Genomic DNA, 18,433 nt, shown 5'->3' on the forward strand with positions numbered 1-18,433 from the left:
TATACAGGGTGTAACATGAGTGGTTGGCGTTAGCCTAGTGGTGAATGCAGGTGATCCAGGTCTTTTAGAAAAGTAGCTTCTTGTGTGTCCTAAATCTGTCAGTTTCGGATTTACAGGGTGATTTATGAAATTCATGTTCACTTCATACAATCCTTCAGAAGGTTTTTAATGTAATTTCAATATATTCAGAGCACTCAGATTACTGTTTTTTTTTTAGACCTGGAAATCTATTTCTTTACGCGTATTAGGGGAATGTTGTAATTAAGGCTTCTTTTAATGTTTTTAAATTTCAGTGAATTCGATACGTAACTAGAAAAGCAGTGACGTAGTACTTCTTCAAAACATTCAGGAATATAATCGAACAATAACAGTTCTTTGAGAGTTATAAAATAATAATTTGGGGTCAAATATGTTTCTGTTCATCATATTTTTCAACACCATGTATTTATTTTATGGAGCATTTTGCTCTATAGCTAACAAAAAGAACAGTTTTGAAAATTTTAACGCCCTGTATGTTATAACATATGGTTTATCGATCACTATGAATCTTTGAATGACCTCATAAAATTTTGGGCTAAGATCCTTATTATCTCGTTGATTTCAAAGATGTTTGAAACAAAACAGTGAGTAGGTATTATTAGGTACTCGTAGTTCTTGCTTTCTTGTTTTAGTTTAGATCTACCTATTTTCATTATTTTCATCCAAAGTAATCAAATTCCTGAGGGGAATAAAATTTTTGCAAAAACTACTGACGTATTTATCAAATCAATTCATTACTTACCTCCATCCTCAAAGCTTACTATAGTAGGCAATTCTTGTTATCAGGAAAATATTCTAAAATTCAGAATCTCTTCTTGGATTTTAAAGTGTATTTTTTCATTCAAAAAATTAACCAAAAGCTACTTGAACAAAATTTTCAATCGGTTTTATTGAAACTTCCACTCAATATTCAGAGGAGCCATCAATTTTGTCTAATTATAATCCTGAAATATTTCACGAATTGTTGCTTTGATCCTTTGTCTCAATAGATAACTTCATATTATGGAATCAGCGAGCTATCTTTTCGAAAAATTACTAGAATATATCAAGTATAATTAAGTGAATTGACTTTTTACCTACAACTCAAGGTGTTCATCATTTCAATAAAATTGAACAATGTGCGATGGCTCTCTAGTAACTATAATATTTATCCACATATACATTATATAATTTTAATTAATGAACTCTTGACTATTATTTTTGAGTCGCATTTCTGTTAGCATACTGCTTGTAGATTTTTGTTTTTTTAGTCATGTTTTTTTTTTATTATACAAAATCATTCACTTCTATATAAAAATATTGTGATCATATACATATATGCAATAAATAAAAATGATCGTGTATTTTCCATGAATTTCATCTTATTTCAGTATTCAGAATAATTTTTCTCGATCATGTTGCTGAATCTGATGATCTCATATCGAATGTATTGATGACAATATTCACACCCATCAATAGAAAGTTCGTTAAAACTACAAAATTGTTCACTTTGTCGGCTGGACTATGATCATCTTTGTCGTTGATATCAAATTTGACACCCAGAAATATACACAACGTTCCTTGTACTATCTGTAGGAGGAAAAAAGAAAATGAAGTAAAGAAAGAAAAATAAAAAGAAAGAAGAAAACAGAAAAGAAAATTCAACATAAAAATAAACTTAAAAATAAATAATTGATCATTCATAATTCAAGAATTATATTGGTTTCTGAGGAAATATATATTTTGGAATAGTTCTTGCTAAAAGATTTTGTATATGTCGAATACCAAAATTTTTTTGTTCGAGAAAAAATTGAACTAAAATTAACTATTGTTGAAATTAACTAATATGAAATGAAGTGAAAAAAGAAAAATAAAAAGAAAGAAGAAAACAGAAAAGAAAAGTCGAAATAAAAATATACTTAAGAATAAATAGTAAATAATAATTGATCCTTGATAATTCGAAAATCATATTAGTTTCTGAGGTATATTTTGAAATAGTTCTTGCTAAAAGATTTTGAATATGTTAGATACCAAATCTCTTTTTCTTGAAAAAAAAAAAATAAAGTAGAAGCAAAGTTATTATAACTCCTTTCGACTTGTTTCATTTATGGTTAAAACAGTTATTGCTGGGTCGAGACCGAAGTTCATTTTTATAATGTCGCAGAACATTGCAGAAGTAACCAGTCCTAAATTGATGTGATTCAATATCCAAGCGACTTTATTATATTCGTGATTCCTAGTATGATCCATTTTCACGTAAACTAATAAGGCTACAACTCCACCAGTCACCTGAAGAATAAATATATATTTCACGACATGAGAGATTGCAGTTTAATTGATTAAAAACTAATTGAATCTTTGTTTCCCTATTTTATTATGTCCCCTATTACCTAACTAGTAGAGAGTAAGGTGTATTACTAAAGAAAAAGTAGAAAATACGAATAATACGATTATTATATTATTCACAGAATTAACGAAAAATGAATGTTTTGATATTTTCTTAGTTTTCGACTGAAAAAATTCATAACTAAAATCAGATTCAGTTTCATAATTTCATTAATTCAGAAGAATATTTATTTATCAATATATTCGAGTTTTTTACAATCGTACCTACAATTGCCGATGTAATAGCTGTACAATTTTGATTTGAGCTTATCAAAATAGAGTATTAGTAATAAATGGTTACATTGAATACTACAATTAATAATTAATATAACCAGTGTGCTTTTCAATAAGGATGATATAATATTTATTTAAAATCTAATGGCAGTCCGTGTTTTTTGTATTGTTTGAGAGTTTTTCATGACACAAAATATGATTCAACTTCCTTTTGTTTGAAATCGAAATCTAGGTAAAAAATTGAACTCGATACCAATGGGAAAACAAAATGCAGAAATGCAGAATCCAGAAAAATTTTTGTCGAAAGATACGATAATGATAATGTCATCCAACATCAATTTGAGAGATGTTTTACTTGATTGTCAACTTGGATGAAGATGATTTAACAAATAATTTTATGGTGCTTTCTGGAGGGTTTCCCTGAACTATTTTCAAGTATTCATTATCATCAAATGTTGCAAGAGAATTATTTAGTGTGTTTGTGATGAGTGGAAGGAAATTCTCTAAAGTATCCCTTAGCTCCTTGAAAAGATCTATTCATTTCCAATACCTAATTGCTCAGTTGCACTGAAGATACACCAATAAGATCGAAATCATGATCTACAGTTAGGGTTCTCTGATGGACGTCTAAAGAGCTTGGTGATCATATACCTAGGTATCTACTAAATTATCGTGTATTTTTCTTTTTCGATAATTCAGTCTCAAACACTTTGCGATTAATTTTGATGTATATCAACCTCATTGAAAAACCAATACTTATATAAAATGATTTACAATTTAATCGGTAAATATTGAATACTTTTCGGTACGTTTTCATCCTTAATTTTCCTTTCATGGAATTATTTTTGATTTATATTTGTCAGTCTGCTTATTCGCACCATTTTTACAATATTATTGTTTCCGATATATTAAAGATCTTGTTTTCCCAATAATACAATAAAATCATAAGTGGGTCAGAGGCTGACTTGAAAATTCCATACCAAAGCCAGATATCAAAATATTGACTATCGCTATCAAAAATATAAATACTAAGATAATGTCGTTCAATATTAACGCAGCCTTTTTGTTCCGTTCTTTGTTGATATTCATACCTCCAATTATAACGAACAAAATTGCAACAGCTAACTGGAAAGGAAAAAATAAATTTAGAAACTGCAATATTCAATTTTGAATACTTAGTTGGATTACAATTCATAAAACTAGTTACCGAAAATTCAAAAATGACCTCAATACAACAGTGATGTTTCTACATCAGTTTCAATGAATACCAATTTTATACACGAGGATTTACATAAACAATTTGTACTAACAATTTGATATAAAATGTCTACTTTGAGTAGTTACTTTGACTTGAAAGTTTTGATTAGAGGGTAATAAAAAATAAAACCAGAGCAAAAAAAAATGAACCTAATAGACGTGAAAAAGGAGCACCTGTATTGCTGATATTCCTAATCGATGTCAATTTTGTTCTCCTGTCAACGAAGGAGGATCGTAAATCACCGATTTAGGTGCTACTGTCGGATCGAAACAAGATATTAATAAATTTATTGCAGTTATGATGAAAGCAAGGATAATGGTAAGGTGATTCAACCATATAGCAGATCTATGATAATCTTCTAGATGAAGACGACAATCTCTCAGTAGATGTAGAGATAAGCAGAGTAATCCAACAATGACCTATATCAAAAATTGTATATTATTCCGATTCCTGTTACAGAATACAGAAGAAAATGTAAGTTGTTTGATATTCGTCCACTAGGACTAAAGCCATGAGTAGGTGAGCTTATGTCCTAATTGATATTTTTTCCCTATACTATTTTTGAATTTGATCTACTTGAAACTGATAGTTCTTATATTATTGAGACATACAAACCTGTAAAATGATAGAAACTATGATGAGACTCAACATGAGCGTATAGAATTCATGTTTAGGCCCAACTTGAAGTATATATTTGAGTTGGGAAGCATTTGCTGTTAAAAGTGCAACATCCAAGAGTCCTTGAGCGATGGTCTTTTTCGTAGCATACTTGTTGGGATCGAGAGTTTTCTGAAAAAAATATCGATTATGAAACCTTCATTGAACAAGAATTTTTCTTCATTGTCTAAGCTCACCACACCTAAATTTCTTTTTGAAAGAAAAGATTCCATTAGCTACTCAATCAACTTGTAAAGTGACATGCTGTGAAAACATACATTTTCAACAAAATGCCATTTATAAATTTTTTGAAACAAATTTTCTTGAGGAAACGAAAAAGCATATAATAGTTATTTATGCAACAAGTGAATGTTTATTGCACAAGTTGCATACAATATTTTTTCTACGTTCATGCAAAAAGCAAAAAATGATTTATTGAGGTGCAGCACTAGGTGTAGGAAAATGAAAAGCGCAACTTGAATACTTTATTATTAATATCGATTTGCGTTGAAACAGGAACTAATACGTTACGAACAATTTAACTTAAACTTTATTTTTACCCTCAATGTTGAAAGTGAATGAACAATTGGTGCAATTTTCAATATGAATATTTCGTAGTGAAGTACTTTTTGAATCCACTTCTTGATTTGTTACTGCTGTAAACGTACTAGTACTTGGTAACTGTACATCGTTATTTCCTTCAGGCTGAAATATTTGTTTGTCATGATGACAGCACGTTGAAGTAGAATGACAGATGAGTGCATTGAAAACTTTATTGCACTAGTGCAATAAAGAACTTCTTTTTCCACTAAATAAAGTTCAATAAAATTTTGCTTTTTCATGAATGTAGAAAAAAATAATAAATGCATGCATGGTTCGATTTTTCTCATTTCGATATACGTTACTGCACAGGGTGATTTAAAAGACAAGATTATAACTTTCCGAAGTGATAATTCTGGCTAAAATAAGAAATTTTTCCAAGTAATTTTCTTTCAAATTGTTTTATAAAATTCAGCTGTACAAGATGAGTCTTCAACTTGTACATATATTTCAACCGAAGATTACTGAGCTCAAAGAAAACTCTTTTTTCCATCTCTCCTTCCAGAAGTATGAATACTACCTTTTCCGCTAAAACTCATTATCTAAAAAGGTAGAATGGATATCTGAACTGTATAATGGTTTTAACTGTTTTTGGCTCCTCTCCCTAAGCAAACCTTTCTGAGTGATATCAATTCTTCAAAGTGTGTGGTCTTTATCATTCAGTATTATCAGAAGATAAGTTGCAGAACAGGATGAGGAGTATCCTAAGCTTAAGATTGTAGGTATGCTTTGTACAAACACTTACCCATACTTATTATGTATAAATCGGTACATATAACGAAATTAAAACACTAGTTGCAAAATTTGTAAGCATTGAACGTAGAAAGGATAAATTTAAATGTCAATAATCAAAAACATACCTAATGGCTACCCATATATGTATTGAAAACCACTCAAACTCTTAAGTTACTTGATCAAAAAGTGAAATTGAAGAGAAAAATTTTGCTGCACAACAAACGAAATCATACCTCTATAATCTCGAGAATCCCATCTTTTTGGGCTTTTTGAGCAACCCTATCCACAGTTGTGATGTCCCCACTTACAGTAGAGATGGTTTGTTCATTTTCACGGGACATTTTGGCATTCTCAAAATAAACACTTCAGAACAAAATAAATACAGGTATAGCTACTCGAAATGTGTACATGCTTATAAAAGTACACTTTATTGTTCGATAAGGTCTAGCAGATTTCCGATAAATAAGATAAATTGATGATTGATAGTCGTTCAATTCAATATAAAGCCGTTACCTGATAATACAAATCATGCAATAAAATAGAATATGAATAGGTATCTACATATAGAAATAAAGAAACCGATGAAATAATAAAATATCAATTTGAGACGTAGATATTTTGCGATTGAGATCGACTTATCTCTGTCCAATTCCTTTGTTTTTGTTCTGTTCGCTTTTATCTCTACTTTGCGGTTAAGATGCTCTTGCTTTGCGGTTTGAAAGAAATCTCAAGTTGATTGCTTGACAATACTATGATCAGTATGATCAGAAATGATCTAATCGTCATTCTTTTTTTGTTGTTTCTTATTAATCGAATCCATTCGTCTCTAAATAATATTAGCAAAAAAAATTGCTCTATATGTTGAGTTGAGAATATATTACAAAATATGTGAGCTCGAAAATCTTCTTTCTGTCTTTCTGAAACACTTAGTGACTGAGACTGTGGTTGCACTATTTTGAGCTGTTTATGTAACGTTTTCAGGCTTCAATCTGCTCGTATATCATTCTTTACCACGTGGATTGTCAGAAATAATCGATTGATAAGGAAATAAACTAATTTTCAAAACTTTATAAAAAATCGGTTAGGATTTAATTAGTTCTATCTATTATGCTCTTACCTCGCTAAAAGCAGTGACACTCACAGACATATCAATTCCGAAAACTCTCTGAAAAGAAATAACAATTTTTTTTTGGTAGTTTCAAACTTCACCAATTGATAACAATGAAAAATGAATTTCTGGTTTTAAGTTTACGTGGAAATACCCAAATATAAAGTGAGGATCTCATGAAGGTCTCTAATCGATGGACGCCTCAAATTCGCCATGGTGCCATGGAAACTCACAATGATAACAAAATATAGAATACCCTCAGCCTATTAATCAGTAATATGGAAGTTTGAATAGATGAATAAAATTAATGGCAAAGCCGTTATTTAAAGGTTTAATACGAGGTTAGTAAGAAGTATGTCCTGCCTTTTTTATGTTTTTTTTTTATCTAAAGTTATCGGATTGTATGAGGAGAAACAAATTTCCAGTCAAGTAAAACAGTTGCAATGCACATTTTTAAGGACTGTATGGATTGAAATGGAAAAAAGCCGTGAATTTCAACAAGGATGTATTATTTTTTCAGTTACCATAAAAATATTTCCGTTTGTTAAAAAATATCAGAAGGAGCATCATTCACTGGGTTGGAATCAGTATAGACAACCAAATAGTCAGTGAAAGTAGGTTTGTGTGAATGGTGTGTGTTCTATTCGGTACCTCTGAAAGTTTTTCATTCAGACATTATTGAAATTTTCCTTCAAAAGCATTAGATGAAATTTTTTCCAAATCATTTTTATTTGATTTTGCGCCAGTTATTCACATTTGATGTGGAGAATAAATTACATTCATTTCTCAATCCTGACATTATTTTGAAAAATATAGAATTGAGTAAAATTTGTACCTAAAATTTGCGGTAGCATGGCAGACATTTTTTTCTATTCGGATTATTATTCTATCTTTTTGCTGTCAGGTAAACACTGTGCCAAATGTGCCAGGATTAAAAACATTGAAATCCATTAATCTATTGAAAATGGTGGATGAACCTTCAACCTTCTTGTCTCACAAATTTGAAAAACTAATTTGAACAGTTTAAGAAAACATATATGATTTTATGTGAAATCAATGTTTTGTACATATCAATTAATTTTATGATTTGATTTGAATTTCAAGAATTACAGGGTGAATTCTAGTAAAAATTTTGGAAATATATTCAGAATTCTATATTGTTTTGGAACAATACAAAAGTGTCTGAATTAATTAATTTAAAAAACACCAAAACGATCATACTGAATATCATACTGAATTATCTATCGATTGTCCTTTTTTTCACTTATTGATGACATTATTGGTTTGTTCAGTGAATTGTCTCTCCACTGGTCCGTTCATTCTTTCAATTCCTATATTGGCTTTTCCGAATATTATCGTATTATTTATTTTCTTTCGTCGACCGTCTTCAATTCTACATTTCTAACTGCTTCTGCTCTCAGGTTTTTCCAAATATTTTGAGCTTGATTCTGTACCGGGTTTTTCACTATAATTTGACCCCCTTTAACTTTGTTACTGAAAGAGGTACAAAAAAATGTTTTCAACAAAAGTTTCACGAAATCGACTAGTGTTTTCTAAAATAATTTAAAAAAATCGGATATATACAGAGTGGGCAACATAATGAATGCAACTTCATTTTTTCAAATGGAACACCCTGTATATTTTTCTATATTTGACTAGCTCTTTTTCCCCTGATTTTGAATATATAACATATGTTTGGTCTATCTCTCTTATTCTGAGTACCACAGAGTTTCAAATTTTAAGAATCACCTAGCATGCTCCAGTAATCAGTTATTACGTGGTAGGCTGCGATAACTCAAAATGCCTTTTTTTGAGTCATCTCGTTGTTAACGATATATGACATACGTTTTTCAGTATAAATTGGAACTCTAAAAAAGGCATTTTGAGTTATCGCAGCCTATCACTTGAAAACTGATTACTGAGCATGAGAGGTGGTTCTTAAAATTTGAAACTCTGTGGTACTCAGAATAAGAGAGATAGACCAAACATATATTTTATATTCGAAATCAGGGGAAAAAGAGCTAGTCAAATATATAAAAATATACAGGGTGCATTCAATATGTTGCCCACTCTGTATATATTTAATTTTTTGAAATCATTTCAGAAAACACTAGTCGATTTCATGAAACTTTTGTTGAAAACATTTTCTGTACCTCTGTTAGTAACAAAGTTAAAGGGGGGGTCAAATTATGGTGAAAAACCCGGTACAACTCAACTTCAAAACTATTTCACCTGAAACTAGTTTTTTAAAAGCAAAATCTTACAAAGGATATTCTGACGGTTTAATCGATTTGAATTCATTAGCGTAGTGCTATACGGCTATACAGCTTGATTATTTCCTAAATAGCTCGAATTCATGCCGAAAACATTATTCTTTGTGGCTTTATTGAAAATGGACTTTTCTAACGTTTAATACAATATAATTATAATCAAATTTGGAAGCGCTCGATGAAAAAAAGTTCAACTTCCCCTGAAATTTTCACAGTTCACGTTCAAAATGTACAGAATCCAGAAATCGAATAAAAAAATTTGTCCATTGGCCGTCCGTCTTCGAAAAATCAAGAAATTCAAATTTTTCATACACTTTCAGCAAAAATTATGAGGATAACCCATAGATTACCAAAAGAAAAATACTGTAAAGGAAAAATGAAAATTTAGTCGCGATAAAATAAGTATCATTTTTTCACTTATTCAATCAAAATTTATTTGAGAATTGTGGCCTTTGATTGGTATATTTTACTTTGTGGAAAATTATATTTCAAATTTCTCCTAACTGTGAATAAGGTTTTGGTTGAAATTATGTTACTTATACCATTCCAAAGATTTTCTAACGGATTGGCACATTGTTCACTCTGAAATTCATTACGAACAGTACCAACCGTGACGCTCATTGTCTTGCTCTTCAAAGACTTCTAATTACCATGAAGAAATCTCGACGACGTTTTATGCGGTGTTACAATATTTCCTCAATTTTCAGATTTCGTGACAAATTTTGTGACCACATAATCTTCACGGGATGAACAGAGGTGGTTGTTATCTGGCATCGGACTTCCGGTGACGCGAAAAGAATATAAATGATGTCTTTGAGCAACCACCCTCAGTTCACATTTTTCTATCAGAATGAAAGTGCCTGTCTTAGCCGCCGTCTTGGCATTGGTATTTGCCTCCCTTTTGACTTCTATGGAATGTCAATTGGCAGGAAATAGCTACGTAGATAAACAACTTTTGTGTGCCTTGGATAAGGGACCATGCGACAGGTTGGGAAGGCAAGTTAGAGGTAAAGATTTTTTTAATTCTCTCATTCAGTAGATATAATGTATTTGAATAAAATCGAAGAAAATTGTTCTAAAAAAATTATTATTGAAAATTATTTTATTTCAAATTTGGTCTTCCGATTTTTAGCCTTTGAGATTCATGAATCGTAATAATAATGTCAGAATTTCAAGGAGATAGCTTTTATAATTTCCCATGAAAACTTTGCACGATTGACATACAAAAAATTTTTCCGTTCGAAATAATTCAAATAAAATAAATGTTCATGTATTGAATTTTTATTCATATAAAAAATGTGCAAAGCATTGACGTGAAATCAGAAACTTTTGGGCACTTCTTTATTTTTTTTATATCATTGGTAATATTTTTCGCTATTTTTTCTACTTATTTCTATAATATAATAAAGTTGTTTTCTATAATTCTGGAAATACGATCAACATACAATTTCAATCAAAGCTTGGAGTTGTCATTTTACGTCTAAATTCAAATTTTTATTTCGATCGAATCTGAGCACGGATTCGTCATGAATGAGTCGACCCTTGTTGTTTAAGCTCAAAATTCAAGAATAATAGACATTTTGTGATGGAATTATAGAGGGATCTGTTCGAAATATGGGTGCTCAAAAATCGGTTGCAGTATTAAACATATTTATCTTCATAGCGAAAGAAAAAGATCAGTGAATTTCAAGAAATGAAAACAAAGCAGTCAAATGAAAGAAGAAATTTTTCGAAAATTTCATAAAGTATTTATAATAGAAGTATGAATAGCTAAGATAAAACTCAATACATTATTTTTACCGCAGTATTCCTTTTTATTTTCGGAATTTTTCAGAATTTTAAACCATCTCGATGATGGATATTCAGATAAATATTATAGGCATTCATATTCATTATTTTATATGTTTTTTTTACAATTTTGATCTATAATTTTTTGAATTTTTGCATATTCTAAATAGAAAATAATAACAAATTCGAAGCTATTATTCTTGTATTGGGGATCATATGAAACAAAATTAGATATTTTTTTGTGATGTTTTAATTTTGTTTGCATTGAAAGTGGGAATAATAAACTACAGTGGGATGCACAATTTGGCTCTTTTTTTTTTTTGATCCACTGGATTGATGGATGATATTAAACCATATCAAGTATCGATATACATAACACATTGACTTTTTTGCAGATTCTTTGCCTGAAATAATTGGCAACCAATGCCAAAATTGCACCCCAAAACAGTTGGCTAATGCTCAGAGGATAGCGGCTTACGTCCAATCAAAATACCCATATGTGTGGAATGAACTGGTCGATAAGTATGGAAAGAAACAGCGGTAGACGTGATAGTTTTGCCCAGAAAAAAATTTTGAATTTAATTTATGTTACAATTTCAAATATATATTTTAACTATTTGCTGTTATCAAATCATTAACACCTCGACTATCTAGTCAACCAGAAATTAATAGCAACATTCATGATAATCCATGTTCCAACTCAAGGTAGGTAGAATCCCGATTTGGTATTTTTCATACTAAATAAAACACGTTCTTCTTATACTTGTCCCCATTTTTTGAGAAACCAGTAGATAAATATAAAATCTGTGACCTAACCTGAATTTTCTTCACTTGACTTCATCATTAACATTGTACAGCTACACAGAATTGTTTGAACGTTTTAAAAAAATACTACATTCAAGGTGTTTTATCATTTTTCAAAAATTCTGTAGATCCCTACTGGATTATTATTTCTCGAGGAGACAATCGAGATATAACTATAGTCAATAATGTATATTTGTGCACCCTTTTCGAGGAGAAAATTCAAACAGAATTTGAAAAAAAAATTACATACCAAAATTAATTAGTGTTCTACGATGTCCAAGGTTGCAATTGCGGCATGAATGAACGAGTACTCATAAGTTTCTATTTTCATAATTTTTTTGATATTCTTCTTGAATTTTCTCTAGTTCTGGGGACGCGATCAACATAACATTTTGAATGAGAAAAATGCGGAAAGCATCGATGTGAGGTCAGGAGATCATTAATTCTTTCCTCTCCTGTTGAATAAACCAGTATATCTATGATCTAGATATATTCATCAATATTAGTTAATCTCTTGAAAGAAAATATTTGGGTTGATTTCATAGTGGATATTAATTTGTAAAGAGTAAAATCTTTATTCAGTCCATATAATACATTTGTAAAATTATTCCAATCTCACTTGGCATAAAGTAAATATCAGCTCTGTTTAAACTGACAATTTTCCGTTCTTTTCAGCTTGTAGTCTGAATTCTTCGAACTTCTTTCTGTACGCTCCTTGAGGATCGTATTTCTGTACTAGTTTCTCCCAGTCCTTTGGTCTTTTTTGGGTTAAATGCCTTACTACTTTTTCGGCTACATCTTTCTGCTTTGGATTACATTTATCACAGCCCCTTTTAAGTGCATCTGGTAAAGTTTCTGGAAATTGAACATCACAATTAGAAAAAAGCTTACGACAAATAAGCAAATTGAACATCAACAATGGCAAAAAATCATTTTTTTACATTTAGATTAATTTCTATTTGTGTAGGTGGCACAAAAATATATTGGTAAGATTTCAGAATTATCATTATTATTATTATTATTATGCAATGAAATCGAAGCTGATCATGATCTCATCTGAATACAGTCAATGCTCGAATGTTAATTTCTTCCATACGATTCTTTTTATTTTGCAATAAAGAAGAAAAAATAAAGTTTATTATTAAATTTGCAGGTTCTTTGAATAAATATGATCGGCATGTTTTTTTGGCGAATGAACAACATATTCAGATAGAAAAATAAGCTTTTCGCGAACATGTGTTAATTTTTGTCGTTTTTAAAAACAAGTCTATTCAATTGACGTAATCAATTAGGAGTCAGGATACCTATAGTCATAAATGACAATGAATATATTTTATTTATATATTTTATCTTTCAATCATTTGTACCCTTGTATTGTGGACATTAAAATTTGGAAATAGAAATAAACTTTGATGCGATAGGTAAATAGGTAATGCATATAATTTTCACTATACAGATAGGATGTTTAAAGACTACAAATGATGCAAATTCTTTGTTGAATCATTCATGAAAACGTTATAACTTACATCGTTATTGGTATTAACAATATAATATCACAAGATTGAATTTCTTAGTTGTCGATGCTGCATTGGTAAATAACCTAAACTAAAATTGAATTAAAAGTTATAATATATATACATAAAAACAATGCTATTATTCCGATCAAATATTCGGAATTATTCAAAAATATACTTAATGTGGCATTTATTTTCAATTTTCAATTTATAACTTCCAGCGATCTCTTGTGTTACTTGTTTTTTTGTTGTCTTCGATGATGTGATGGAATCTAATACACCCACTCTATGACATCCAGTAACGACTTATTTTTGAGTAAATTGCCATTTTGATTCTACAGATATTTCGAAATATGCAAATATGTATTAGAGTTGAAGGAGAATTCAGCGAAAAACTATATATAATTCAGTGTTATATATTTTTTTTTTCAGTTTTTAAAGATCACCCCATTTCACCTCAGTTTTCGGTATTTAGGTGATCTGAATTCGTAAGGCACAAAATATGAAACAAAAATAAGACTCAATCATTTCCAGTTTTTCACTATTAACTATTATTTATACGTTTTTCGTGGAAAGTTTGCTTTTCTTTGAATCAAAATGAGAGTTAAAGGAAGTCACAGAGTAGATAGAATGGATTCAAAGAAATCCTTGAGGAACAAGGAAATACCTGGAAGCAATTCTACCTATTAAATTGCCTATTATGGAAACTCGAGGAAAATGGTCTTAAACTACCCGCTTATGGCATATATGTGCTTGACGCTTAGCAATTTAAGGAATACCTCAAGTACAAATTCGAATCATGCTTGACCTAGTTTGCATAAGAAAGAACCTTGCTTTACACGACTGAAACTCTATAAGAAATAAGTATTGACTGATATGTCATTTCTCACGCTTGATTGACTGTCTCGATATTGGAGTATCGAGAAAAATTCTGATGCAGTTAGCTGAGATTGGTAGTGGAACCTGAATTGGTTTTAATGGGTCAACGTCCAGTTTTACATATTACATAATAATCGGAAGTTTAATGTACAGAGAAAGCGATCGAAAGTTGTAGGCATAAGATGATGTGGTAACGTGATGGTTAATCCCAAAAAAGGTTTGAAACTTTTAAGGATTGGTTGGAAGGACAACTCCAACTACTTTTGATGATGCAGTTTTGATATTCAGAGAGCTGATAAGATCAAGTCTCAAGAGTAGTCACATATCAAAAGTGAAGACCTAATGGGCAAAAATGGACACAAAATAAAGAAGGCATTAGGTTTTTCAATGTTTGGAGAATTAAAATGACTTGAAAAATTCTCTATTTTGTTTGTACTTTCAGTTTTTCAATTGCCCTAATAGTTCTTTGGAAAAGTTTTGAATCTTCCTAGATTTTCTCTAAGAAAATATTTCAATTAAATTAAAAAAAAGTTGAATATTATCCAGCGTGGCTTTCACACAGGATAATTATGCAGAATTCTGCATAATTACCAAGTGCGAGATTCATAATATTAGATATATAACTTCGAAACCATTAGTGGGAAAATTTGAAGTGAAGAAATATCTATTTGATGTTCGATATCTACTTAAATGTCATTATAAAACTAAATTCAAGATATTTTTTGTAGTGCCTTATAAATTTTAGCAAAATAATTGTATCAATCACATAGTTCAAAATGAGAATCCGATTCGTGAATTTCAAAATCCAAAAATTGAAGGTTTAACTCAAAAAAATCATTATCCGAGGGGTATATGAATTGAGGCTTGACTACCGTGAATACCTACAGCTCAAATAGTTTTTGAGTTATTTTTGTTTAATTCGAAACTTTTAGCTAATAGTGCACATGAAATGTGGATGATACATATTTTTGATTATGAGTTATATGATAATGAAATATTTTGAACTTCATCGAAACTAATAAGAGTCTTCAAAATAAGGGCTCTGTATTCTTTATCATTGCAATGAATTATGAATAAAGTTTTATTATTATAATTTGGAAATTTTTTTTAGGCTTCTTATATTGGGTTTTCAAGCTAGGGGTAGGAGAAAACTTTTTTTTAACTCATTTAAATAATTCTCGACAAAAGCATCAAATGATGAACAGACTTTCGATTTAAGAAAAATCATTATACATTTACTTGAGTGGAATCTAATATATTTAATTCCAAATATTAATCTAAAAATGTGGAAATCCAAGAATGGAAGCATAAGAATTTTCAGCCATGTTCTGTTTGACAATTTACCACAAAATTCGAATTACTCATCGACCTGTTTTTTTCAATTTGCAGACATTTTTTTCTAGTATATCGAGTAGGCATGTATGAGGAATCATTGTAAATTGTATCAATATCAAACAAAATTGAGTCGAAACTGAAAGCTAGATCAAATGATACGTATGAAGATGAATATCTTATCGCTTCACTAAAATATCACAGGTTTTCTTCCAATTATACCGTTGAAGAAAACAAAGAAATTCAAGAAGAAACCTAAGAAGATCTGATCTATGAATTCAATCAGATATCATTGCTACATCGATTGAGATAATTCTTGTAAGAATCAACAAAGTATAACAAAGTAAAGTTTACTCACTTTTGAGTTCTCTACCCTCAGGAGTACAGGAACCCTGGTCCAGCATACATTTTATGTAACTTGTTAAGATTCTATCGTTGCCAAGAATACGGTCGATGTCTATGTTATCATATTTTGATGTGTAGGTCGACTCCTGCGAGACTACGTAAGCTACACAGGTAAGTAGAACAACAGCACTCAAGATGTTCATGTTATGAATATTCAGAAAATGCTACCAATGGATCAAGAACTCCAGAGCAGTTCACTATTTAAAGGAGTTGAGGGGGTAACAAGTAACAAGAAAGTGAGAGTATGGGTATCGATGTGACATCAGCGTAGCATTGGACACTGATTGATCAATATACAATAACATTTCGTAGAAATTTATGGGAATACCAATCAGGTTTTATGTTTGAGTTTTTCGAATTCACATAAATTTGTGAATTGATATAGGTAATCCTTGGGAATCCAGTTTCAGCAAATCTGAATGTTTAACTAAGAAAATTCATGCATGGTTTTCTGCGAAAATCAGAACCAATAGGATGAAATATTACATCATGGATTGTTATTTATAATTTGCTTCTGAGGGTTGATACATCATACTTCATCATCAATAATTGGGTCCCATGATTTGATGTTGCTAAGCTGTACAGGGTGGGCAAATAAGCGAGGTAGGCGGCTATATCTCAGGATTCACTCATCGTAGAGACTTGCGGTAAAAATTTTTACCACTAAAGTATACAAGAAAACACAAGAAATTGTTTTGAAGTTCATACCTCTACCGCTAGGGGGCATAATAGCTATCGTCGAGTAGAAAAATGAATTTCACTCGAAAATGTTTCATATAAAGTTGAAGAAGAAAAATCATCACTGTAATCCTTGAAAAATGCTCTATCTTTTGTAATTGTCACTTTCAATTTTACGACATCAAATAAGGGTAGGTGAAAGGAAGAAATCTGACTGATTGAAGTGCCTGTAACTTCAGTTTGGCTCAACATTCTTGAGCAAATTAGATCTCGTTTGAAAGATAATATCTTGTTGATTGAGAACAAAATATACTCATGATAAATTTGTTTTTGCTGCTTTCCATAGGGGGCGCTTAGTCATAAGTTCATTTTTTTGTTGATTTTACTTCGAAAGTTCAAATGTTATGATAGGATTTTCTTAAAAGAAACCGCAATTCCATCAAATTTGCATGAAAAAACCTGCAGGTCGCAAAGCGATAGTTTCAGGCGTTTTTTAAGTTATGGCCGAAAGAAGATATTCTTCAACTGATGCATGGCGAAAATCCAATTTGTGTCTTTAAGATCTGACAGAAACAGAAATCCCATCAAATTTGTATGAAAAACCCAAAAGGTCGCAAAGCGATAGCTTCAGGCGTTCTGGAGTTATGGACGAAAAAAGATATTCTTCAATTGATGCAGTGAAAAATTAAATTGTGTCTTCTTTCGGCCATAACTCCAGAAGGCCTGAAGCTATCGCTCTGCGGCCTTCTGGTTTTTTCATACAAATTTGATGAGATTTCTGTTTTTGTCAAAACCTCTTTAGGTTCTCGTGTCTTTACACGATTTGGATTTTCGCAGTGCATCAGTTGAAGAATATCTTTTTTCCTCCATAACTCCAGAAAGCCTGAAACTATCTCTTTGCGACCTTCAAGTTTTTTCATGCAAATTTGATGAACTTCTGTTTCTGTTAAGAAAATCTTATCATTACATTTGAAATTTTGGAGTAAAATGAACAAAACAATGAACTTCTGACTTAGCGCCCCCTGTCGAAAGCAGCAAAAACAAATTCATCATGAGTTTATTTTGTCCTCAATCAACAAGATATTATCTCTTAGACGAGATCTAATTTGCTCAAAAATGTTGAGCCAAACTGAAGTTACAGGCACTTCAATCAGTCAGATTTCTCCCTTTCCCCTACCCTTATTTGATGTCGTAAAATCGAAAGTGACAATGCAAAAATATAGAGAATTTTCCAAGGATTACAGTGATGATTTTTTTTTCTTCAACTTTGTATGAAACATTTTCGAGTGAAATTCATTTTTCTACTCGACGATAGCTATTATGCCCCTAGCGGTAGAGGTATGAAGTTATGAACTTCAAAAAAATTTCCAGTGTGTTTTCTTGTACACTTTAGTGGTCAAAATTTTTACCGCAAGTCTCAACGATGAGTGGATCCTGAGATATAGCCGCTTATCTCGCTTATTTGCCCACCCTGTACAGAAATTCATTATGTTATAATTCTCTTTATTATGTAAAAAAAAGAGAAGCCCTGAGAGGTTTTTGAGGTTCCATTCACCGAAGAGATCGGTCTATATTCTGGCCACAATATCAGTAATTTGCGCATTAGGAGCTGAAAATCGTTCTGAACGATAAGGTTCGACTTACTGATAACAAAACCATCCTAAACGAACAGAAAAAAACTTGACACTTGAAATTTTCAGGATACGTCGCAGTTAAGTTCGTGATAGCCAAAATCCGAGTAGAATAAGGGTTCCGTAAATACAAAATT

The 18,433-nt window shown here is 30.9% G+C and overlaps 3 protein-coding genes across 6 annotated transcripts; 1 reads left to right on the forward strand and 2 right to left on the reverse strand.

Annotated features, from left to right (window-relative positions):
- Positions 1 to 1,158: 1,158 nt before the first annotated feature.
- Positions 1,159 to 7,163, reverse strand: LOC123677610 (ninjurin-2-like). 4 transcript variants are annotated; one of them, XM_045614250.1, is made up of 3 exons: positions 6,121 to 6,330; positions 4,511 to 4,684; positions 1,159 to 2,307 (listed from the first exon to the last, which is right to left on the reverse strand). In XM_045614250.1, exons 1-3 carry the CDS (start codon positions 6,226 to 6,228, stop codon positions 2,098 to 2,100), a joined length of 492 nt encoding a protein of 163 aa, XP_045470206.1. In that variant the 5' UTR covers positions 6,229 to 6,330; the 3' UTR covers positions 1,159 to 2,097. The 4 variants fall into 4 exon arrangements, with proteins under 4 accessions (XP_045470206.1, XP_045470214.1, XP_045470222.1 ...); XM_045614258.1 differs by having other exon boundaries at positions 1,159 to 1,608; positions 6,121 to 6,316; XM_045614266.1 differs by lacking the exon at positions 6,121 to 6,330 and adding an exon at positions 7,005 to 7,163 and having other exon boundaries at positions 1,973 to 2,307.
- A 2,594-nt stretch (positions 7,164 to 9,757) lies between these two features.
- On the forward strand, positions 9,758 to 11,671 carry LOC123677644 (allergen Tha p 1-like). The gene is made up of 2 exons (XM_045614299.1): positions 9,758 to 10,272; positions 11,449 to 11,671. Exons 1-2 carry the CDS (start codon positions 10,116 to 10,118, stop codon positions 11,595 to 11,597), a joined length of 306 nt encoding a protein of 101 aa, XP_045470255.1. The 5' UTR covers positions 9,758 to 10,115; the 3' UTR covers positions 11,598 to 11,671.
- Positions 11,672 to 12,408: 737 nt separating this feature from the next.
- On the reverse strand, positions 12,409 to 16,261 carry LOC123677636 (ejaculatory bulb-specific protein 3-like). Its single transcript, XM_045614287.1, has 2 exons — positions 15,941 to 16,261; positions 12,409 to 12,712 (listed from the first exon to the last, which is right to left on the reverse strand). Exons 1-2 carry the CDS (start codon positions 16,128 to 16,130, stop codon positions 12,504 to 12,506), a joined length of 399 nt encoding a protein of 132 aa, XP_045470243.1. The 5' UTR covers positions 16,131 to 16,261; the 3' UTR covers positions 12,409 to 12,503.
- Between the last annotated feature and the right edge of the window lie 2,172 nt (positions 16,262 to 18,433).

The sequence above is a fragment of the Harmonia axyridis genome, chromosome 1 (assembly GCF_914767665.1).
Source record: "Harmonia axyridis chromosome 1, icHarAxyr1.1, whole genome shotgun sequence".
NCBI lineage: Eukaryota > Metazoa > Arthropoda > Insecta > Coleoptera > Coccinellidae > Harmonia > Harmonia axyridis.